At 45.4% G+C, this 24602-nt stretch overlaps 1 protein-coding gene across 2 annotated transcripts in view; it reads left to right on the forward strand.

Moving 5' to 3' along the window:
• Positions 1–1384: 1384 nt before the first annotated feature.
• Positions 1385–24602, forward strand: part of dnajb13 (DnaJ heat shock protein family (Hsp40) member B13) — a 60524-nt gene continuing 37306 nt past the window's right edge. The window contains exons 1-3 of one of the 2 annotated variants that reach the window (XM_070892418.1): positions 1385–1558; positions 4681–4784; positions 15063–15224. In XM_070892418.1, coding sequence (XP_070748519.1) covers positions 1491–1558; positions 4681–4784; positions 15063–15224 — 334 coding nt within the window. In that variant the 5' untranslated portion in view covers positions 1385–1490. The remainder of the gene's footprint in view (positions 1559–4680; positions 4785–15062; positions 15225–24602) is intronic. The other variant, XM_070892419.1, reaches the window with a different exon arrangement.

Raw genomic sequence — 24602 nt, forward strand, 5'->3', positions numbered from 1 at the left:
ATGAATCCCAAAAAGTTAGTTTGCAGGTGCAGCAGGTAATCAGGAAGGCGAATGGAATGTTGGCCTTCATTGCGAGAGGGATGGAGTACAAAAGTAGGGAGGTCCTGCTGCAACTGTACAGGGTATTGGTGAGGCCACACCTGGAGTACTGCGTGCAGTTTTGGTCACCTTACTTAAGGAAGGATATACTAGCCTTGGAGGGGGTACAGAGACGATTCACTAGGCTGATTCAGGAGATGAGGGGGTTACCTTATGATGATAGATTGAGTAGACTGGGTCTTTACTTGTTGGAGTTCAGAAGGATGAGGGGTGATCTTATAGAAACATTTAAAATAATGAAAGGGATAGACAAGATAGAGGCAGAGAGGTTGTTTGCACTGGTTGGGGAGACTAGAACTAGGGGGCACAGCCTCAGAATACGGGGGTGCCAATTTAAAACCGAGTTGAGAAGGAATTTCTTCTCCCAGAGGGTTGTGAATCTGTGGAATTCTCTGCCCAGGGAAGCAGTTGAGGCTAGCTCATTGAATGTATTCAAATCACAGATAGATAGATTTTTAACCAATAAGGGAATTAAGGGTTATAGGGAGCGGGCGGGTAAGTGGAGCTGAGTCCACGGCCAGATCAGCCATGATCTTTTTGAATGGCGGAGCAGGCTCGACGGGCTAGATGGTCTACTCCTGTTCTTAATTCTTATGTTCTTATGTAACTCTTATTTGAGGGGAATAATTTCATTTTTGTATTTATCAACCTGTTACTGTACTAGGTAAGGAAATTGCCCATATTTAATCAAAAATCGTGTCACTGTCTAAACACATCTGTCCAACCTCTTTCCAAATCCTTTTAGTGGTAATGTCAATTGCTGCATCCCATTTCACCCTCACCCCCTCCAAAAAAAAACAAGGTAATCTTCAATTGACCGTGACCAATGCATCAGGAGATGTGCTAGTGCCATTTACAAATTCCAGTCGAGAATCCAAATATTCAAGCTGAACAAGGTTTAATTTAACTCTATGAATAAAAATCAGAGCTGAACCAAAACTTTAAAAAGCACTGTCTTTGTTGCAAGGTCCAATGCATCAGGATGCAGTGTTTGACCAACCTTTTTCCTGTTAGTTTTGACACTTTCTGAAGAATAACGTGGCCTTTTCTTAACATTAAACAATAAAAAATACTGACTTTATGTTTTGCTAACGTAAGCAGACGTGTTTTAAAAAGCATATTAAATAATTTCAAAAAGACGGATAGTTTTTTTTAAAGAAAGGCGCTTTAACTGAAGCTGTTTGCGAGAATAACCTGGCACAGGAACTACAATTCCCAGAAGGCCCTGGGCCGGTAACCATGGAGACCTTAGTTGTCGCCGCCATCTTGCAGGTTCGACCGTTGCCGCAGCAACGGAGGTCGGCGGGGAAGAAAGCAGAGAGGAGAAGCAAGGAAAGCAACAGTATCATCGTCATTGAAATACAATATATTCAGAAACTGCTCGATAGAAGATGGGTCAGGATTACTACAACGTATTGGGCATCATTAAGAATGCAAATGAGGTGGATATTAAAAAAGCGTGAGTGATTTTTATCCGTCCTTACAACTCAACTGGTGGTAGAGCTGCTCATTTATATAGCGCCTTTCACGACCTCAGGATGTCCCAAAGCGCTTTGCAGCCAAGTACTTTTTGAAGTATCGTGTCTTTGTTGTTGTAATGTAGGAAATACGGCAGCCAATGTGCACAAAGCAAGCTCCCACAAACAGCTAATGACCAGATAATCTGTTTTAGTGACTTTGGTTGAGGGATAAATATGGGACAGGAAGCCAGGGATAACTCCCACGTTCTTCTCTCGGAATAGTGCCGTGGGATCTTTTATGTCCACCTGAGAGAGCAGACATTGGTGTAACATCTCATCCGAAAGACAACACCTCTGACAGTGCAGCACTCCCTCAGTACTGCACTGCAGTGTTAGCCTAGATTTTTGTGCTCCAGTCTCTGGAATGGGACTTGAACCCACAACCTTCTGACTCAGAGGCAAGGGTGCCACCAACTGATCACTGTATCAAGGTGCTGGGAGGTGGAATTAGATGCTAGGGACACCCCTCTCCCTGCCTTTTTTAAAACTGCTGTTTTTTGTGATCTGCACTTTATGATGTTATCTGTCATTGGTATAACGTAAGGATTGTTGTTTAAATACAACAGTTAATATAAAGAGAAAAGTGAAATGATTTGAGCTACAGTTCTAATTTCCCTACCACTCTGCGGTTTAGTGCATGAAGATACCACATCGCACATGTAATTTTTTTTATGTGAATATTATTTGGTATATTTAGTAAAACTATTTTTCATGAATTGCATTTATTAAAGATTCCTTTCTCTCCGTTCCAATTTTCTCCCCTTCTTGCTTGAAACTACTTATAGTTCAAGTGCAAGTCTTAGATAGTAACACTTTCCCTGGCCCTCTTGTGTAACTCGGGTAGAATTTGTTGGAAAATTATTCAGGTGCCCCTCCAACAGCTCTCTGCTTTCCCTCAACATGTTATTTCTAACTACACATATTTTGCAATGCAGGCAGGTTTATTTGATAACTAATCAATACAAGCTGATACTGTGATGAGGCTAGGTAATGGAATTAGTTGATCAAGTATTGTCTTCACAAACATGTATACAAACCAGTCAACAGCATTTCACACAGCATGGACCTGCCCACACTGTGATATGTGTGCACAATAGGTCCGTGCAGCAGAGCAGGTCTCCAGTCGTCCTGGTTAATCCTTGCCACTGGATCAAGGCCTAGCTCTGTCAAGCCCGTGTGGTGGCTGGTGTGCAACGGCCACCCCACGTTAAAAAAATCCATGTACAGGCATCTTCCACCCCCTCAACTGGAGTTCAGGTCTGGAACATCGGGTCCTTCATTGAAACATCTGTGAACTCTCGTGGAAGCAAGTCATCCTCGTTCGAGGGACAGCCTATGATGATGATGCTTCTGCAGGGTTGTTCGTATATAAATGGTGTTGGCAAAAATCAATATTTTTCTGCTACCAACAGATCAGGCTCAAATTTACCTTAGATGGCCCTAAACGTTGTTTCTGCATATCAGTGGCTCTTAGGGTGGTGCTCTGGGGTGTCATGACACGTGCGTTTGGATGCTTTGGAGACCCAGAAAGAAAGAAAAAGAAAGACTTGCATTTATATAGCACCTTTCACGACCATCGGATGTCTCAAAGTCCTTTACAGCGAATGAAGTACTTTTGGAATATGGTCACTGTTGTAATGTAGGAAATGTGGCAGCCAATTTTCGCACAGCAAGCTCCACAAACATCAATGTGATAATGACCAAATAATCTGATTTTTTTAGTGATGTTGATTGAGGGATAAATATTGGCCAGGACACCGGGGATAACCTCCCTACTCTTCGTCGAAATAGTGCCATGGGATCTTTTACGTCCACTTGAGAGGGCAGTCGGGACCTCGGTTTAACGTCTCATCCGAAAGATGGCACCTCCGACAATGCAGCATTCCCTCAGCACTGCACTGGATTGTCAGCCTAGATTTATGTGCTCAAGTCCCTGGAGTGGAGAAGAGCAATCAGAAATGAACAGATTGCATTTTGCTCTCATAAGGAATTCATAGTGCAAGTAGTGGCACTATACAAGACTATGTAAGACTCAGGGCAGCCCCACTTACATTGTTTTCATTGATTTTCATAAGGCTTTAGTGCCACTTTCAGCCCTTATGAAGAAACTGGAAGCTATGGGATTACACGGTCAAATATTGATTTTATTTTGATGTGCACTTCAGCGCCACCGTCCATGTAAGGATTTTTTGAATAAAATGAGTGACAGTGAACAACTTTGCTTTATTCCTGTCACTCATTTTATTCAATGATTTTATTTATGGCATTGTGAGGAACAACCTCAGGTAGCCAGTTCTGGGCATTTCTGAATTGTGCAGCTTTTCGTAGTGTTTATAGGGTACACTGACCTGAGGATGCAGCATGCTTCACTCACCACTATTTTTGGCTTCAAATGTAGAATTGCAGAAGACTTCAAAATGCTGGAAGATTCACCAAAAAAGTACCAAGAGTCAAAATGTCCTGATAGCAACGTTTTGCACCTTCAGTGTTCACATTCCCAATCAGAAATGCCTAAACCCATCAGTACAACAAACACACTTCTGTACTTCAGTTTTTTCCCCTACAATACATCTGATGAAATATTGGGCACCGTTGCAGCTTAAGTCATGACGAGCTTGTGACCCATTCTACTCCCATTACTACTTTTTATATGTCCTAGCTAAGGCCATTGGGCTTCATCTTTCACAGAAAACAAACTGAATTTGCAATGTGATCCCAAAACACTGATAAAAAATCAGAAATCCAATGTAATAAAAAGGAATTTAACAAATTTAGTTGCCGTGAAACAGTGGCCATGGCCATAAGTCTTTATTTGACACTATTTTTCAGTTGTATGTTGTATTTTGAGTTGTTAACTTTTTTGAGATTGTGTCAGCTTTATTTGAAGCTATTCATCAGCTTGTGTGAGGTTTGTAGGTTGGCATGTATGCGAATGGGCAGTGCATTTCTCATTAAACCATCGGGGAAGTTTATTTTGTATGTTACGCTTTCCAAAACAAATAAATGGAAAAGGAGAAGAATCTTGCTGTATTTTACTAAGGATGTATATCTGCCATTGTAGGTACCGTAAATTGGCCCTAAAGTACCATCCAGACAAAAATAAAGATGCATGTGTGGAGGAAAAGTTTGTACAAATTGCAGAAGCCTATGATGTTCTAAGTGATTGTGAGTATTGCAACTCTTTGTAATTGGGAGCTTTGAAAATAGGTAAATGTCATGATCAGCTAAAACATAGAACCATAGAATGGTTACAGCACGGAAGAAGGCCATTCGGCCTGTCGAGCCTGCGCCAGCTCTCTGCAAGAGCACCTCAGCTAGTCCAACAACCCCACCCTTTCCCTGTAGCACTGCAATTTTTTTTCTTGCAGGTACTTATCCAACTCCCTTTCGAAAACCGTGGTGAGTCTGCCTCCACCACCCTTTCAGGCAGTGGATTCCAGATCCTAACCACTCGCTGCGTAAAAAAGTTTTTTTTAATGTCACCTTTGGTTCTTTTGCCAATCACCTTAAATCTGTGTCTTCTGGTTCTCGACCCTTCTGCCAATGGGAATAGTTTCTCTCTATTTACTCTGTCTGGACCCCTCATGATTTTGAACACTTTTATCAAATCGCCTCTCATTCTCTAAGGAAAACAACCCCAACTTCTCCAGTCTATCCATGTAACTGAAGTCCCTCATCCCTGGAATCATTCTTTTCTGCACACTCTTTAAGGCCTTCATATCCTTCCTAGTGCGGTGCCCAGAATTGGACACATTACTTCAGTTGAGGCCAAACCAATGTTTTATACAGGTTCATCATAATTTCTATGCTTTTGTACTCTATACCTCTATTCATGAAGCCCAGAATCCTCTAAGCTTTTTTAACTGCTTTCTCAACCTGCCCTGCCACCTTTAACGATTTGTGCACATATAACCCTATGCCTCTCTGTTCATGCACCCCCCCTTTAGGATTGTACTCTTTAGTTTATATTTCCTTTCCACATTCTTTCTACAAAAATGTATCACTTCACACTTTTGTGCTTTAAATTTCATCTGCCACGTGTCCGCCCATTTCACCAGCCTGTCTTTGTCCTCTTGAAGTCTATCTCTATCCTCCTCATTGTTCACCATACTTCCAAGTGGTCAGTGCTTCGATGCTGGGGATGTTGGCCTGAGCAAGAACACTTGACGTTGATGCGTCTATCCTCCCAGTGGATTTGCAGGATCTTGCGGAGGCAGCGCTGGTGGTACTTCTCCAGCGCTTTGAGATGTCTGCTGTATATAGTCCAGCATCAAAGCACTGACCAGTCTCGACCAGCTCCATTGGGCGGGCCGCATCATCTGCATGCCCGACACAAGACTCCCCAAGCAAGTGCTCTACTTGGAACTCCTACATGGCAAGCTAGCCCCAGGTGGGCAGAGGAAAAGGTTCAAGGACACCCTCAAAGCCTCCTTGGCAACATCCTCACCGGCACCTGGGAATTCCTGGCCCAAGATCAACCAAAGTGGAGGAAGAACGTCCGGGAGGGTGCTGAGCACCTCGAGTCTCGTCGCCAAGAGCATGCAGAAATCAAGCGAAGACAGCAGAAGGAGCGAGCTGCAAACCCACCCTTTCCTTCAATCACTGTCTGCCCCACCTGTTACAAAGACTGTAATTCCTGCATTGGACTGTACAGCCGCCTAAGAACTCACTTTTAGAATGGAAGCAAGTCTTCCTCGATTTCGAGGGACTGCCTTTGATGCTGATGATACTTCAAAATGTTGTGTCATCTGCAAATTTTGAAATTGTGCCCTGTACACCTACATCCAGGTCATTAATATATATCATTAATATATATCAAAAAAAGCAGTGGTCCTAGAGCCAACCCCTGAGGAACACCACTGTATACCTTCCTCCTGACCGAAAAACAACCATTCACCACTACTCTCTGTTTCCTGTCACTTCGCCAATTTCATATCCATGCTGTCACTGTCTCTTTTATTCCTTGGGCTTCAACTTTGCTGGCAAGCCTATTATGTGGCACTTTGTCGAACGCCTTTTGGAAATCCATGTACAGTACGTCAACTGCATTGCCGTCATCAACCATCTCTGTTACCTCACCAAAAAAATCGACCAAGTTGGTTAAACATGATTTGCATTTAACAAATCCGTGCTGGCTTTCCTTAATTAATCCACTGTTAATTTTGTCCCTGATTATTGTTTCTAAAAGCCTCTCCACTACTGAGATTAAACTGTAGTTGATGGGTTTATCTTTACACCCTTTTTTGATCAAGGGTGTAACATTTGCAATTCTCCAATCTTCTGGCACCACCCCCATTTCTAAGGAGGATTGGAAGATTATTGCCAGTATTTCCATCCCAGGATCCATCCCAGCCGGTCCTGGTGACTTATCTATTTTATGTACAGCCAGCCTTTCTGGTACCCAGTCTTTATCAATTCTTATCTCATCCTGTATCTCCTCTACCTCCTCCTTTACTATGTCTATGACAACATCTTCTTCCTTGGTGAAGACAGATGCGAAGTACTCATTTAATACCTCAGTCATACCCTTTGCCTCCATGCGTAGGTCTCTTTTTTTGGTCCCTAATCAGCCCCACCCCTCCACTTACTACCCGTTTACTGTTTATATGCCCATGCTAGACTTTTCATAGAATCATAGAATGGTTACGGCACGGAAGAAGGCCATATGGCCCATTGAGCCTGTGCCGGCATTGGTTCCTTTGCCAATCACCATGGATTACCTTTTATGTTAGCTGCCATTCTATTCATATACCCTCTCCTTACCCTTTTTATTTTCTTTTTCACTTCTCCTCTGAACTTTTTATATTTAGCCTGATTCTCAGATGTATTCTCGACCTGACATCTGTCATACGCGCTCTTTTTCTGCTTCATCTTGCTCTATATCTCTTTCATCATCCAGGGAGCTCTGACATTAGTTGCCCTACCTTTCCCCCTAGTAGGAATGTACCTCAACTGTACCCGAACTATTTCCTCTTTAAAGGCAGCCTATTGTTCCACTACAGTTTTGCCTGCAAATCTTTGATTCCAATTTACCTGGGCCAGATCCGTTTTCATCTCACTGAAATTGTCCTTCCTTCAATTAAGTATTTTTACTCTAGATTGCACCCTGTCCTTTTCCATAGTTAATCTAAACCTTATGATACTGTGATCACTGTTTGCTAAATGTTGCCCTACTGACACTTGCTCTACTTGACTCACCTCATTGCCCAGAACCAAATCCAGCAATACCTCCTACCTCTTTGGGCCAGAAACATGCTGATCAAGAAAGTTCTCCTGAACACACCTCAGAAATTCTTTCCCCTCTCTGCCCTTTACACTATTATTGTCCCAATCTACATTAGGATAGTTGAAGTCCCCCATTATCACTGCTCTATAGTTCTTGTATCTCTGTAATTTTTATGAAAACTTGCTCCTCCATATTTTTCCCACTTTGCCCTATAGAATACACACGATAGATATCTCCACACATTTAATTCATGTGAGTACTGTCACCTTAATAGTGTATGTTTATCATACACATTGTTTGGCCGTGATATATTCTAATTGTAGCATTCATCAGTTTTAAACTGAAATACAAATTAATTTAAATTATTACTTTTGTAGTTTTGTATTATAGTTGAGGTTTATTTGTGAAATCTGAATTTTGTTTCCATTAATATATAAAAAAGAAAGGCTTTCATTATATAGCACCTTTCACAACCTCAGGATGTCCCAAAGCGCTTTGCAGCCAATGAAGTACTTTTGAAGTTTCGTCACTGTGTAATGCTGTAATATCTCCCAATACTCGGGTTATTAAAATCCTCTTGCATATGTGTTACAAAAATTGTATCACAGTAATGTTCAAAAAATACTTTAAAATCATAAATGCGCCTCTCTTTAATTCAACATGGAACATTTCTACATGTTGTCTTTCTGTTCTGTTTTTTCACATTAAGGGGATATTTCCTTGTTTATACTCTTTTTCCAAATAATGTTTAAAGGAGTGATGTTATTGTGGAAAAGTGTCTTGTGCATTTTACCATATCTACACACTGTCATGGCTATACAATTTATCAGTTTAGTTTAAAAGAAAATGAAGATCATGCCTTCTGCATCCTGAATTGCTTGGTAGTCTGTCGTATCCAACAAAGACGTTGATGTACTAATCATCAATGGCATGTGTCTTCAAGTGGCTGCATAGGCCAATTCTGGATGCACATAGTCTTTTGCACGTCGGCAAGGGAGGTTCGGTGTGCCTGATGCTGGCAGTACTGCCACCTGATGTCGTCTATCTCTAGTGTCCCGCAGGCGTTGACATCGGCTTTCTTCGACGGTCTGGCAGGCAGTTCTCGTGAGGGTTCGCCACTGGATTTTATTAGCTGCTGTATTCTCGAGGTTCTTTGGTTGGATGCCACAGTACTGGAGGTTAGCCTTGATGCAATCTTTGTAGCACTTGCGGGGACGCCCCTGGTGTCTTCGACCTTCACAGAGCTCGCCGTGAAAAAGCTGACGAGGGATTCTTGACTCATTCATGCGGATGACATGTCCAGCCCACCGGAATTACACCCATGATTAACATGATAGCAAGGTTGTAGTTATCAGAACAGACTGAAATAGCCACTTATGCAAGGTACGGGAGGGTACCCGGTACCTTGCAATTATACCCCAGCAAGTGGTCAACATTTAAGGTGACAAGAGGAGAAGAGGGAAGAACAACTGATAAGATAATGGAAACAATAATCATAGAATTTTACTGCACAGAAAAAGGGGCATTTGCCCATCAAGTTTGTGCAAGTGGTTTACTTCATACCAGTCTAATCCCATTAAATATTCCCCTTTTCAAACAACCTTTGTGGCTCTGAAAATTAAATTTTACAAGTGTGAACTCTCATAAGTGCATAGATCATGACGTTAATCAGCTGCTGCTTTCAGAGGGAGGAGAGGGAGAAGGACTCTCAGCAGGAGGTGTTACCCACCTAGGGTTCTCCGGGAGCAAATCTCATACCTCAGCCTAAGCCAGGAGGAGTGTGTGAGACGTCTTCTCTTTACGAAGGAGGTGCTCACAGAACTTTGCCACCTCTTGCAACTGGACCTGCAGCCTCACACCAGGGCAAGAATAGCGCTGCCAGTGGTTGTGAAGGTGACCGTGGCTCTGAATTTCTTCGCATCTGGATCCGTCCAGGCTGGAGCAGGCAACATCTGTAACATCGGACAGTTTGCCGTCCACTGCTGCATAAAAGAGGTGACACGCTCTTTATGCGAGGAAAGGGGACTTCATTGTCATCTCTCGGAACAGAGAGAAGCAGGCGGAGCATGCATGTGGCATTGCCAGGATAGCGGGCTTCCCCATGGTGCAGGGCATCATTGACTACACACGTGCCTTTGCGGGCACTGCATCTAAATGCTGAGATGTACCGCAACCGCAAAGGTTTCCACGCGCTCAATGTGCATTTGATGTGCGACCATGCTCAGCATATCATGATGGTGAATGCCCGGTATCCTGGCAGCAGTCGTGATGCTTTTATTCTGCACTAGTCCACTGTTCCCTCAGTCTTTGATCCACCAAGACAAACCAGCGGCTGGCTGCTGGGCAACAAGGGCTATCCCTTGACCACCTGGCTCAACCCAACCACTTGTGGCCAGCAGGCATACAATGAGAGCCATGCTGCCACATGAAACATCATTAAGCAGATCATTTGGGTGCTGTAGTAATGGTTTTGCTGCCTGGACAGCTCTGAAGGAGCCCTGCAGTACCCTGCAGCGATTCAAGATTCATTGTAGTATGCTCCACAACCTCACCATCATGAGGGCAGTGCCCTTTCCACTAGGCATACGATGACCAGCTGAGAAGGAGGAGGAAGAGGAGGAGGAGATGGAGGAGGAGGAGGAAGAAGAAGGAAGTGGAAGACAGGAAGCAACCCAAACAACTCCTTTCTGCCCGGGCTGTCCGTGATCGACTCATCCAGCTGCTGTTTCAGTGAACACAACCCCAATTCCCCATTCACCGATAGTCCTTCACCTTACCATCCCTCTGATACAGACTATCACAGCGTCCTCTTGGCTGCAATGTTTAAATGAAAGACATCACAAAACAAAAACATTCCAAATCAACCCATCATAATATTACACAAAAAAGTCCGCTGATCACCCTTTTCTGCCGTTGCATGTCCTAGTGCTCCCACAAAGTCTTCCCTTCCGAGGCAGTCCCTTGGAGTCGAGGATGACTTGCTTCCACACTAATATGTGTTCTCAGGTGATGGATGAGTCCAATGCGGGACCTACAGTCTCTGTCACAGGTGGGGCAGACAGTGGTTGGAGGGACAGGTTGGTGGGGTGCTTGGGTTGTCGTGCGTTCCTTCCACTGTTTGCGCTTGGCTTCCACTTGCTCCCGGTAAAGAGTCTCAAGGTGTTCGACACTTTCCCCAGATGTTGTGCCTCCATTTTGAGCAGTCTTGGGCCAGGGATTCCCAGTTGTCAGTGGGGATGTTGCACTTTTTCAAGGAGGCTTTGAGAGTGTTCTTGAAGCATTTCCTCTGCCCACCTGGGGCTCACTTGCCGTGTTAGAGCTCTGAGTAGAGTGCTTGATTTAGGAGTCTAGTATTGGGCATGTAAACGATGTTGCCCGTCCATCAGAGCTGATCGAGCGTGGTCAATGTTTCGATGCTGGGGATTTTGGACTGAGCGAGAACACTGACGTTGGTGCGCCTATCCTGACAATGGATTTGCAGAATCTTGCGGAGGCAGCGTTGGTGGTACTTCTCCAGTGCTTTGAGGTGCCTGCTGTACATAGTCCATGTCTCTAAAGCATATAGGAGGGCGGGTATCACTACTGCCCTGTAGACCATGAACCTAGTGCCGGGTTTGAGGTCCTGATCTTCAAACACCCTCTTCCTCAGATGACTGAAGACTGCACTGGCACACTGAAGGCTTCGTCGTTGACATCCATCCTTGTTGACAGTAGGCTCCCGAGGTATGGAAAATGATCCACGTTGTCCAATGCGTCGTCATGGATGATAATAATCGGGGAGCAGTACTATGTGGCGGGGCAGGTTGGTAGAGAACCTTTGTCTTACAGATACTGTAATTCAATGACAGAGGATGGGACGACCTTGGATCTGGACTGGAGGCGACGGAGGTTGAACAGTTTCCCGTTTGTTCTGTAGATTAGCTCCACTCCAGCGGGTAGCTTGTTGAGGGTGAGATGGAGCATTGCAATGTCACAGCCTTGCTTGACCCTGGTCCGCACATTTATTGGGTCTGTGGTAGATCCATTGGTCAGGATCACGGCTTGCATGTCATTGTGAAGCAGGTGGAAGATCGTGACGAACCTTTGAGAGCAGCCGAATTTGAGGAGGGCACTCCATAGTCCCTCCCGGTTGATGGTGTCGAAGGCCTTGGTGAGATCAAAGAAGGCCATGTACAAAGGCTGGTGTTGCTCCCTGCATTTTTCTTGAATTTGACACAAAGTGAAGATCATGTCCATTGTGCCCCTTAGTGGGTGGAATTCGCATTGCGACTCTGGGAGATGCTCTTCAGTCACTGGGAGAAAGCGATTGAGGAGGATTCTTGTGATGACTTTCCCTGTGACAGACAGCAAGGAAACTGCTCTGTAATTACCGCAATCGGACTTGTCACCTTTCTTGACGATGGTCACGATTACAGCATCCCTGGCATGCTCTCCTTCTTCCAAATAAGAGAAATGAGTTCATGGATTCGTGCCAATAGAGCTTCTCTGCCATGCTTTAGAGCTTCGGCGGAGATTCCATCTGCTCCTGAGGCCTTGTTGTTCTTCAGTTGTCGGATGGCCTTTTTAACCTCATGCTGGGCTGGAGTTGTGTTGAGATTGTGGCGGGTAGCATGCTGCGGGATGGAGTCAAGGACACTCGTATCGAAGACAGAGTCTCGGTTAAGCACTCCTACAAAGTGCTACCCCAGAGGCTGCACCATGGCTGGTGGAAGACTGCTAACTTTCAGTGGGGAAGTCTGCAGATGGCCTTGCAGGTCGACCTCGAGCAGCTGTGGACCTAGAAGGCCTGACTGTAGACTGTAGCATCTCCACATGGGTGGTAGCAGTCTGGGCTGGCTGACTGACAGGCAACAGCAAGGGTACTGGCAGAGTGGCGGTGGTGGAAGCAAGACTGCTGTCGTCCAGAGAGAGGACAACTGGTTCTTGCTCAACAGAGCCACTGCCAATCCCTGGGGCGGCGCCTTAGCAATCCAAGTAATGTGTTGCAGAACAAATTGCTGGACTGCTGTGACATCCTACAAGCCCCTTTCCACAATGGTAAACATGGCCATGATTACAGCAGTCTGAGCTTGTGTGGCAGCAAGCTGAGCCTACATGAGAGCAGTCTGAGCTTGCATGACAAAAGTTTGAGCTTCCTCAGACATTGGGTCGCTTCTGCCTGTGCTGCAATGAAAGCTGAGACATTGGCCATCAGACCCTGCATCATGGTTGGGTCCACAAGTACAGTATTGGAGTTGGCCATCAATTCCATGCTGGAAATCATAGGCTCCAAGCTCTGCGCATAGCCCTGTGCAAGTTTGGTGCCGGACTCCTCCATGCTCCTTGAGGATGTTTCCAGTAGAGTGGATAAGGGAGAACCAGTTGATGTGGTATATTTGGACTTTCAGAAGGCGTTCGACAAGGTCCCACACAAGAGATTGATGTGCAAAGTTAGAGCACATGGGATTGGGGGTAGTGTACTGACATGGATTGAGAACTGGTTGTCAGACAGGAAGCAAAGAGTAGGAGTAAATGGGTACTTTTCAGAATGGCAGGCAGTGACTAGTGGGGTACCGCAAGGTTCTGTGCTGGGGCCCCAGCTGTTTACACTGTACATTAATGATTTAGATGAGGGGATTAAATGTAGTATCTCCAAATTTGCGGATGACACTAAGTTGGGTGGCAGTGTGAGCTGCAAGGAGGATGCTATGAGGCTGCAGAGCGACTTGGATAGGTTAGGTGAGTGGGCAAATGCATGGCAGATGAAGTATAATGTGGATAAATGTGAGGTTATCCACTTTGGTGGTAAAAACAGAGAGACAGACTATTATCTGAATGGTGACAGATTAGGAAAAGGGGAGGTGCAAAGAGACCTGGGTGTCATGGTACATCAGTCATTGAAGGTTGGCATGCAGGTGCAGCAGGCGGTTAAGAAAGCAAATGGCATGTTGGCCTTCATAGCAAGGGGATTTGAGTACAGGGGCAGGGAGGTGTTGCTACAGTTGTACAGGGCATTGGTGAGGCCACACCTGGAGTATTGTGTACAGTTTTGGTCTCCTAACCTGAGGAAGGACATTCTTGCTATTGAGGGAGTGCAGCGAAGGTTCACCAGACTGATTCCCGGGATGGCGGGACTGACCTATCAAGAAAGACTGGATCAACTGGGCTTGTATTCACTGGAGTTCAGAAGAATGAGAGGGGACCTCATAGAAACATTTAAAATTCTGACGGGGTTAGACAGGTTAGATGCAGGAAGAATGTTCCCAATGTTGGGGAAGTCCAGAACCAGAGGTCACAGTCTAAGGATAAGGGGTAAGCCATTTAGGACCGAGATGCGGAGGAACTTCTTCACCCAGAGAGTGGTGAACCTGTGAAATTCTCTACCACAGAAAGTTGTTGAGGCCAATTCACTAAATATATTCAAAAAGGAGTTAGATGAGGTCCTTACTACTAGGGGGATCAAGGGGTATGGCGAGAAAGCAGGAATGGGGTACTGAAGTTGAATGTTCAGCCATGAACTCATTGAATGGCGGTGCAGGCTAGAAGGGCCGAATGGCCTACTCCTGCACCTATTTTCTATGTTTCTATGTTTCTATGTTTGACATTGCGCTCAGGCTTTCTGGCAGGCCTGCCAATACACAAACATTTTGTTGTGCGTACCCATCAGCCTTCTTTTGTAGGCCATCCCATCGACATCCTCATCTGAGTCCTCTGCTCCTCTATCTGTGTCTGGCCAGGTGTCAGTTTATGGCTCTCTGAAAGGAGAAAGGCACAAGGGTAAGGTTGTGGTGAGGGAAGGGGAGAAAAAGCAAGAGGGTGAAGTGCTTTTACATTTTGTGCATTATTGTTGTACTCACAACTTGACTGTGATAGGTTTTTGAGACCCACTGTAATCTGGTTTTGATAATACCAACTTCTAAACTATGAACTTCTGAAGTATCTTACTTGATGCCTAAATTCAGTCTTTGGCAAACAATTATTTTGCAAGTAACAAGTATTATGTCAGTGGTGATACCAATGTATGGTTCATTGGTGGAAACACCAAGATCTTGGACAAGTCCTCCTAATGAAATAACTCTTTGCCATGTGTCGATCTATCATATAGTGTACCTTACTGGGTCTTATAAATAACTCTTTTATAATTTTAATAGGATTGAATATTATAACATTTTAGTGAAATTTAGATGGTCAGATAAATTAAAGTGTGAGAAATACTCAACCTTATCATTTTTTTTCAGTAAGAAAGAAAGCTACTTATGATAAATTTGGTGAGGAGGGGTTGAAAGGAGGTATTCCCCTTGAATTCGGTGACACTGGTGCTTGGACAACTGGATATACTTTTCATGGCAATGCCCACAAAATCTTCAGGGACTTCTTCGGTGGAGATAATCCATTTGCAGGTACTTGCATTAGATTTTAAAATAACAATGTGAAAAGTAATGTTAATATAGGAGTAACATTGTGCATTATCTACTGGGTCAGGAATAAACTGCTTGTCTGCACATGCCAACATGAAATATATGCCAGTTGGTGTCAGTTTGTAAAAATACATGCTATTAATTGATGCTAGAATGTATCCTGTTTCACACAAAGAAAGAACCTGTCGTTATATAGTGCTGTGCATGCTCAGAATGTCCGATCTGGCAGCATCTGGGTAGCCTCATACTTTGTTTTTGAAAATAAAAGTATGTTTCCCCAGTGTTTCCTCATAACTCAGACCTTGATACTCGTGGCTGCCTCCAGTGCGTGAATGTGTCCCAGCAACCAAAAAATGCATGTAGTATTCAAGCTCTGGTCTAACCAGAGCGCTGTACAATCTGCTGTACAGTTTGATCATGACTTCCGCTGGCTTGCGTTCTACTATTTTGGCTATATAAAAAGCAAGGTTCTAAGTCTAAACATTTTTACCAGGTGCAAGAGTTTTAAGGGCATTCGCTGGGCAGATATCCCAAATCGCTGCTCGCGAAGGCCCTGCTCCTGCTCCGTGCGATCTGTCAAAAGAAATTTTGACAGTTTGTAAGTGCCGGGTTTAGGCGCATGCGCTTTGCGCGTTAAACCCAGAACTTGCGGGGCCTCTTTGGACACGTGCGTACATTGTGAAGAAACTATTTTCTCTGGTGGGGGAATCCAGAACAAAAGGGCATAAAATCTTAAAATTAGAGCTAGGCCATAGTTTTGGATTCCCCAACTACTCCTAAGATCTTCAAAAGAGAAAACAGTCTTATTGTCTAGTAAACTTCTCAGATTATTCAGTCTTCTATTCACTAGCCTCTTTTGGGTAAGGTCAGTATAGGAACTCTTGAGAAATAATTTCACGTAATGTACCAGGAGAGTCTACACTTCCAACAAATTGCTAGGAGACTGTGAGAAGCAATTTCCTGAAAAAGGGTCTATTAACCCTTTGTCTACTCGTGTAGGGTAGATATTCCGAGTCCTTGCCTGCTGTCAGCACACATCATAGGAATATAGGAACATTCAGCCTGTTCCGCCATTCAATTAGATAATGGCTGATTTGTAGCTCAACTCCATTTACTCGTCTATGTTCGATATCCCTGGATGCCCTTATGCAACAAAAATCTATTGATCTTAGTCTTGAAATTTGAATTGACCCAGCTTCCACAGCCTTTTGGGGAATGAGTTCCAGATTTCCACTCGCCTTTGTGTGAAGAAGTGCTTCCTGATTTTTTAATCCTGACATTGTGTAAATCACTCAGTTGCTGGCTTCCTCATAAACTCTCTACCCCCTGCCCCTCAAGACTCTGGTCAAGACTAGAAATTACAACTCCCATCTGTCAAACTGTGCATTAATATTTCAAACAAGCCATATCACCCTTCAAAGTAACTATATTACAGATAATTCCTTTCCAAAGACAAGATATTACCCCATTACTAGCAGACTGATCATCCATCCATCTTCCATTTTGAAACTTAGGAGAGTGCACCTTCCATTTTGAATCTAGCTGTTTTAACAATATACAGAATAAAGATAAACATTTCTGGTTCTGTCCTACTTGTCTGCTGATGTAGGAAGTAAACATCAATATCGGTTATAGAAACATAGAAAATAGATGCAGGAGTAGGCCATTCGGCCCTTCTAGCCTGCACCGCCATTCAATGAGTTCATGGCTGAACATGCAACTTCAGTACCCCATTCCTGCTTTCTCGCCATACCCCTTGATCCCCCTAGTAGTAAGGACTTCATCTAACTCCTTTTTGAATATATTTAGTGAATTGGCCTCAACAACTTTCTGTGGTAGAGAATTCCACAGGTTCACCACTCTCTGGGTGAAGAAGTTTCTCCTCATCTCGGTCCTAAATGGCTTACCCTTTATCCTTAGACTGTGACCCCTGGTTCTGGACTTCCCCAACATTGGGAACATTCTTCCTGCATCTAACCTGTCTAAACCCATCAGAATTTTAAATGTTTCTATGAGATACTACATTTAAACCCCTCGTCTAAATCATTAATGTATAATGTAAACAGCTGGGGCCCCAGCACAGAACCTTGCGGTACCCCACTAGTCACTGCCTGCCATTCTGAAAAGTACCCATTTACTCCTACTCTTTGCTTCCTGTCTGATAACCAGTTCTCAATCCATGTCAGCACACTACCCCCAATCCCATGTGCTTTAACTTTGCACATTAATCTCTTGTGTGGGACCTTGTCGAAAGCCTTCTGAAAGTCCAAATATACCACATCAACTGGTTTTCCCTTGTCCACTCTACTGGAAACATCCTCAAAAAATTCCAGAAGATTTGTCAAGCATGATTTCCCTTTCACAAATCCATGCTGACTTGAACCTATCATGTCACCTCTTTCCAAATGCGCTGCTATGACATCCTTAATAATTGATTCCATCATTTTACCCACTACTGATGTCAGGCTGACTGGTCTATAATTCCCTGTTTTCTCACTCCCTCCTTTTTTAAAAAGTGGGGTTACATTGGCTACCCTCCACTCGATAGGAACTGATCCAGAGTCTATGGAATGTTGGAAAATGACTGTCAATGCATCCGCTATTTCCAAGGCCACCTCCTTAAGTACTCTGGGATGCAGTCCATCAGGCCCTGGGGATTTATCGGCCTTCAATCCCATCAATTTCCACAACACAATTTCCTGACTAATAAGGATTTCCCTCAGTTCCTCCTTCTTACTAGACCCTCTGACCCCTTTTATATCCGGAAGGTTGTTTGTGTCCTCCTTAGTGAATACCGAACCAAAGTACTTGTTCAATTGGTCTGCCATTTCTTTGTTCCCCGTTATGACTTCCCCTGATTCTGACTGCAGGGGACCTACGTTTGTCTTTACTAACCTTTTTCTCTTTACATATGTATAGAAACTTTTGCAGTCCGTCTTAATGTTCCCTGCAAGCTTCCTCTCGTACTCTATTTTCCCTGCCCTAATCAAACCCTTTGTCCTCCTCTGCTGAGTTCTAAATTTCTCCCAGTCCCCAGGTTCACTGCTCTTTCTGGCCAATTTGTATGCCACTTCCTTGGCTTTAATACTATCCCTGATTTCCCTTGATAGTCACGGTTGAGCCACCTTCCCTTTTTTATTTTTACGCCAGACAGGGGTGTACAATTGTTGTAGTTCATCCATGCGGTCTCTAAATGTCTGCCATTGCCCATCCACAGTCAACCCCTTAAGTATCATTCGGCAGTCTATCCTAGCCAATTCATGCCTCATACCTTCAAAGTTAGCCTTCTTTAAGTTCTGGACCATGGTCTCTGAATTAACTGTTTCATTCTCCATCCTAATGCAGAATTCCACCATATTATGGTCACTCTTCCCCAAGTAGCCTTGCACAATGAGATTGCTAATTAATCCTCTCTCATTACACAACACCCAGTCTAAGATGGCCTCCCCCCTAGTTGGTTCCTCGACATATTGGTCTAGAAAACCATCCCTTATGCACTCCAGGAAATCCTCCTCCACCGTATTGCTTCCAGTTTGGTTTGCCCAATCTATATGCATATTAAAGTCACCCATGATAACTGCTGCACCTTTATTGCATGCACCCCTAATTTCCTGTTTGATGCCCTCCCCAACATCACTACTACTGTTTGGAGGTCTGTACACAACTCCCACTAACGTTTTTTGCCCTTTGGTGTTCTGCAGTTCTACCCATATAGATTCCACATCATCCAAGCTAATGTCCTTCCTAACTATTGCATTAATCTCCTCTTTAACCAGCAATGCTACCCCACCTCCTTTTCCTTTTATTCTATCCTTCCTGAATGTTGAATACCCCTGGATGTTGAGTTCCCAGCCCTGATCATCCTGGAGCCACGTCTCTGTAATCCCAATCACATCATATCCGTTAACATCTATTTGCACAGTTAATTCATCCACCTTATTACAGATACTCCTTGCATTAAGACACAAAGCCTTCAGGCTTGTTTTTTAACACCCTTTGTCCTTTTAGAATTATGATGTAGTGTGGCCCTTTTTGTTTCTTGCCTTTGTTTACTCGGCCTTCCACTATTGCTTTTTACCTTTTTACCATCTGTTTCTGACTCCATATTACTTCGCCCTATCTCGCTGCATAGGTTCCCATCCCCCTGCCATATTAGTTTAAACACTCCCGAAATGCATTAGCAAATGTTATCCCTAGGACATCAGTTCCAGTCCTGCCCAAGTACAGACCATCCCTTTTGTACATGTCCCACTTCCCCCAGAACTGGTTCCAATGTCCCAGGAATTTGAATCCCTCCCTCTTGCACCACTGCTCAAGCCACGTATTTATTCTAACTATCCTGCTCCCTCTACTCTGATTAGCACGTGGCACTGGTAGCAATACAGAGATTACTACCTTTGAATGCATTACTACTATAGAATGCATTATTTCACTTTTCGCTTCCTGAGGTAAGTGACTTTTAACAGGGTGTGGTTCCACAGGTGACTTTGACTCTGCCACATTACTCAAATCATGGCTATTCCGGAGCAAGTCTCAGTATTGCATGTTCAACCATGGATACCTCACAGCTGAGATTCACTTAGCTATCAGAACCTGTATTATGACCATTCGACGTTTCATTTCTGAACTTTCTATGGAACTCATTATCACAGGCAGTCCCTCGAAATCGAGGCAGACTTGCTTCCACTCTTAAAAAGAGTCCTTAGGTGGCTGAACAGTCCAATACGAGAACCACAGTCCCTGTCACAGGTGGGACAGATAGTCGTTGAGGGAAAGGGTGGATGGGACAAGTTTGCCGCACGCTCTTTCCACTGCCTGCGCTTGATTTCTTCATGCTCTCGCAATGATACTCGAGGTGCTCAGCGCCCTCCCGGATGCGCTTCCTCCACTTAGGGCAGTTTTTGGCTAAGGACTCCCAGGTGTCAGTGGGGATGTTGCACTTTTTCAGGGAGATCTTGATGACTGGGAGGCAGTGCTGTGCGGTGAGGACAGGCTGGTGGTTGATCTTTGTCTTATGGATGTTTAGCGTAAGGCCCATGCTTTCGTACGTCTCAGTAAATATGTCGACCATGTCCTGGAGTTCAGCCTCTGTATGTGCGCAGACGCAGGCATCGTCCGTGTATTCTAGCACAACGACAGAGGTTGGGGTGGTCTTGGACTTGGCCTGGAGATGGCAAAGGTTGAACAGTTCCCACTGCTTCTGTAGTTTAGTTCCACTCCAGCGGGGAGCTTGTTGAGTGTGAGGTGGAGCATGGCAGCGAGGATGATTGAGAAGAGGGTTGGGGCGATGACGCAGCCCTGTTTGACTCTGGTCCGGACGTGGATTGGATCTGTAATGGATCCGTTGGTAAGGATCCCAGTCTGCATGTCGTCGTGGAGCAGGCGGAGAATGGTGATGAACTTTTGGGGGTATCCGAAATGGAGGAGGACGCTCCATAGACTCTCGTGGTTGACAGTGTCAAAGGCCTTTGTAAGGTCAAAGAAGACCAGGTATAAGGGCTGGTGCTGTTCCCTGCATTTTTCCTGCAGCTGTCGTGCTGCGAAAATCATGTCCATTGTGCCCCGTAAGGGATGAAATCCGCACTGTGACTGCGGGATGAGCTCCTCAGCCACAGGGAGAAGATGGTTGAGGAGGAATCTAGCGACGACTTTCACAGTGGCTGATAACATGGAGATTTCTCTGTAGTTGCTGCAGTCGGACTTGACTCCCTTTTTAAAGATGGTCACGATCACTGCACCTCTGAGATCTCCCGGCATGCTCTCTTCTCTCCATATGAGAGAGATGAGGCCATGTATTCACGCCAACAGTGCCTCTCCACCATACTTCAGTGCCTCAGCAGGGATTCCATCCGCTCCTGAAGCCTTGTTGTTCTTAAGCTGTCTTATGGCTTTTTCTACCTCATGCAGTGTTGGGGTTTTACTGAGGTGGTGGCGGGTAGCATGTTGCTGGATGGAGTCGAGAACGCTCGAGTCAAAGGCAGAGTCTCGATTGAGGAGATCTTTGAAGTGCTCCTTCCAGCGGGCCCTGACTGCCTCGGTGTCCTTGATGAGTGTTTCCCCGTTCTTGGCCAGCAGTGGGTGTTTGGACCATAGGTAGCCTTGACTGCAATGAAGAATCCTCGCACATCATGGCTGTCGGCCAGCTGCTGAATCTCCTGTGCTTTCTCCATCCACCGCCTGTTCTTTATGTCATGTATTCAACTATCATTGTAACCCATGTATAAGCTGACCTAAGTTGTACACTTGAGGACATTGACCACAAGGGGGTGAACTTGTGGGAGACACTCCTAACCTGGACTTTCAGGTATAAAAGGGGAAGCTCCACCCACCTTCATCACTTGAGGTCTTGGTAATAAAGGTAACTGGTCACAGAGTGACCTTCTCTCAAGTATAGGTCTCGTGTGTATTTATACTGTATAGTAAGGACACATCATTGGCAACGAGAAATTGGGATTTAAACCACGCGAGCATGGCCACTAGCAGCACAGAAGAGAGGTACTGTGTTGGTGATGATTGGGACGATTTTATTGAGAGACTACAGCAAAGCTTTGTCACAAAGTAATGATTGGGACAAGATTCGGCCGACAAACGCAGGGCTCATCTCCTGACGGTTTGTGGATCCAGAACGTACTCCCGGACGAAGAACCTTCTAGCGCCAGAGAAGTCGGCGGACAAGACGTTCGAAGAGCTCAGTAAGTTGATCAGGGAATACCCTAAACTGGCGAGCAGCATGCACATGGCGAGACACTGGTTTCATACGCACCGGCAGCGAGAAGGGCAAAGCATTCCAGAATTCATGGCAGACCTCCGGCGACTGGCGAGCCTATGGAAGTACCCAGATGCATGCAGAGCGGAGATGCTGCGAGACTTTTTTATTGAGGGTATCGGGCACGCTGGGGTTTTCAGGAAACTGATTGAAACCAAAGACTTGTTGACCTTGGAAGCGGCGCCTCTGATAGCCCAGACATTTATCTCAGGGGAGGAAGAAACCAGAATGATGTATGACAAAAATCTTGGCTCAAATGCGGCAAACGACCAGGGAGTCAACATTGTTAACGCAGCATACAGTTCTCTAGGCAGACAAGGGCAATCGGACATGCCCCAGCATGTAGTCGAACCCAAAGCGGGAATTCAACAGAGACAATGACTAGCTGAACAGCGATTCATGCCATCGCAATGGACAATGCAGCCAGTAATGGGGCCATCAACACATGTTAATGGTGCGCTTAAGGACAGTTACAGAGACAGTCAGAAATGATCGACTAGTAATGGACCTTTTGTTGAGGTGTGGAGCAAACACCTAGCCAGAGCTTGCAGGTATCAGCAATATACTGCAACGTCAGCGGTCACTTGGCGCGTATGTGCAGGAAGCCTGCAGCGAGATTGATGTACGAGGAGGACGGGCCCGATGTAAGCCCTACGAGGCCAAATGAATACTGGGAGAAATCGCTGGAAGCTGGAGTTCAGCGAGTTCATGTGGAGCACATATACAGTTCATATACCAGGACGCCACCGATAATGATGAAAGTGCTCTTCAATGGCATCCCAGTATTAATGGAGCTAGACACGGGGGCCAGCCAGTCCCTGATGAGTATCAAACAGTTCGAAAGGTTGTGGGTGTCCAAGGGCAGGAGGCCAAAATTATTGCCAATTGACGCACAGCTACGGACATATACAAAGAAGATCATTCCGGTGCTCGGCAGCGCCACGGTAGTTGTGACCCACAAAGATTCGGAGAACAGGTTGCCACTCTGGATTGTCCCGGGGGACGGTCCTGCACTACTGGGGAGGAGTTGGCTTGCTGTCATGAACTGGAAATGGGGCGATGTCAATGCAATTTCTAATGTGGAGCGAGTATCATGCTCACAAGTCCTGGACAAATTGACTCATTATTTCAATCGGAATCGGCACTTTCATGGGGGCCAAGGTAGTGATTCACATAAACCCGGACGCCAGGCCAGTACACCACAAGGCCTGAGCGGTGCCATACGTGACGTGGGAAAAGATAGAAGGCGAATTGGACCGCCTGCTGAGGGAAGGCATCATCTCGCCAGTCGAATTCAGTGACTGGGCGAGCCCGATTGTGCCGGTGCTCAAGGCGGATGGGTCGGTCAGGATATGTGGTGATTACAAGGCCACCATCAATCGGGTGTCACTCCAAGACCAGTACCCGCTACCGAGAGCAGAGGACCTCTTTGCAACGCTATCCGATGGCAAACTTTTTTCAAAATTGGACCTGACCTCAGCTTACATGACCCAGAAGCTGGCGAGTGAGTCGAAGAAGCTGACCACCATCACGACACACAAGGGGTTGTTTAAGTATAACAGATGTCCGTTCAGGATTCGTTCGGCCGCCGCGATCTTTCAGCAAAATATGGAAAGCCTCCTCAAGTCGATTCCAAGGACGGTGGTTTTTCAAGACGACATCCTCATCATGGGTCGCGATACTGAAGAACACCTCCACAACCTGGAGGAGGTGCTACGCAGACTGGACCGGGTAGGGCTGCGACTGAAAAAGGCGAAGTGCGTCTTCTTAGCTCCAGAGGTAGAATTTTTGCGGAGGAGGGTAGCAGCAGATGGAATCAGACCTACTGCGTCCAAAACGGAAGCGATCCAGAGAGCGCCCAGACCTCGTAACACAACGGAGCTGCGCTCGTTCCTGGGGCTCCTGAACTATTTTGGCAACATTCTTCCCAAATTGAGCACGCTGTTAGAGCCGCTACACGTGCTCCTACACAAAGGTCGCGGTTGGGTCTGGGGGGAAAGCCAGGAAAGGGCTTTTGATAGAGCACGCAATTTGTTATGCTCCATCAAACTGTTAACGTTATATGACCCGTGTAAGAAACTAGTTATAACATGCGATGTGTCGTCCTATGGGGTCGGGTGTGTGTTGCAGCATGTGAATGCCAATGGTCAGTTTTGGCCGGTAGCTTATGCCTCCAGAAGTCTGTCCCAGGCAGAAAGGGGCTACGGGATGGTAGAAAAGGAAGCGCTAGCATGTGTATGTGCAGTAAAAAAAAAATGCACCAGTACCTGTTTGGCAGCAAATTTGAGCTGGAGACTGATCACAAACCCCTAACATCCCTTTTGGCCGACAACAAGGCCATAAATGCGAATGCATCGGCCCGCATATAGAGATGGGCACTCACGTTAGCCGCCTATGACTACACAATTCGGCACAGACCGGGCACTGAAAACTGCGCCGATGCACTCAGCAGGCTCCCATTAGCCACCACTGAGGGGGCAACTGAGCATGATGCTGAGATGGTCATGGCTGTTGAAGCTTTCGAAAGCAAAGGCTCATCTGTGACAGCCCGTCAGATTAAAATCTGGACAAATAAAGACCCACTACTGTCTTTA

The sequence above is a fragment of the Pristiophorus japonicus genome, chromosome 10 (genome assembly GCF_044704955.1).
Source record: "Pristiophorus japonicus isolate sPriJap1 chromosome 10, sPriJap1.hap1, whole genome shotgun sequence".
Classification (NCBI taxonomy): domain Eukaryota; kingdom Metazoa; phylum Chordata; class Chondrichthyes; family Pristiophoridae; genus Pristiophorus; species Pristiophorus japonicus.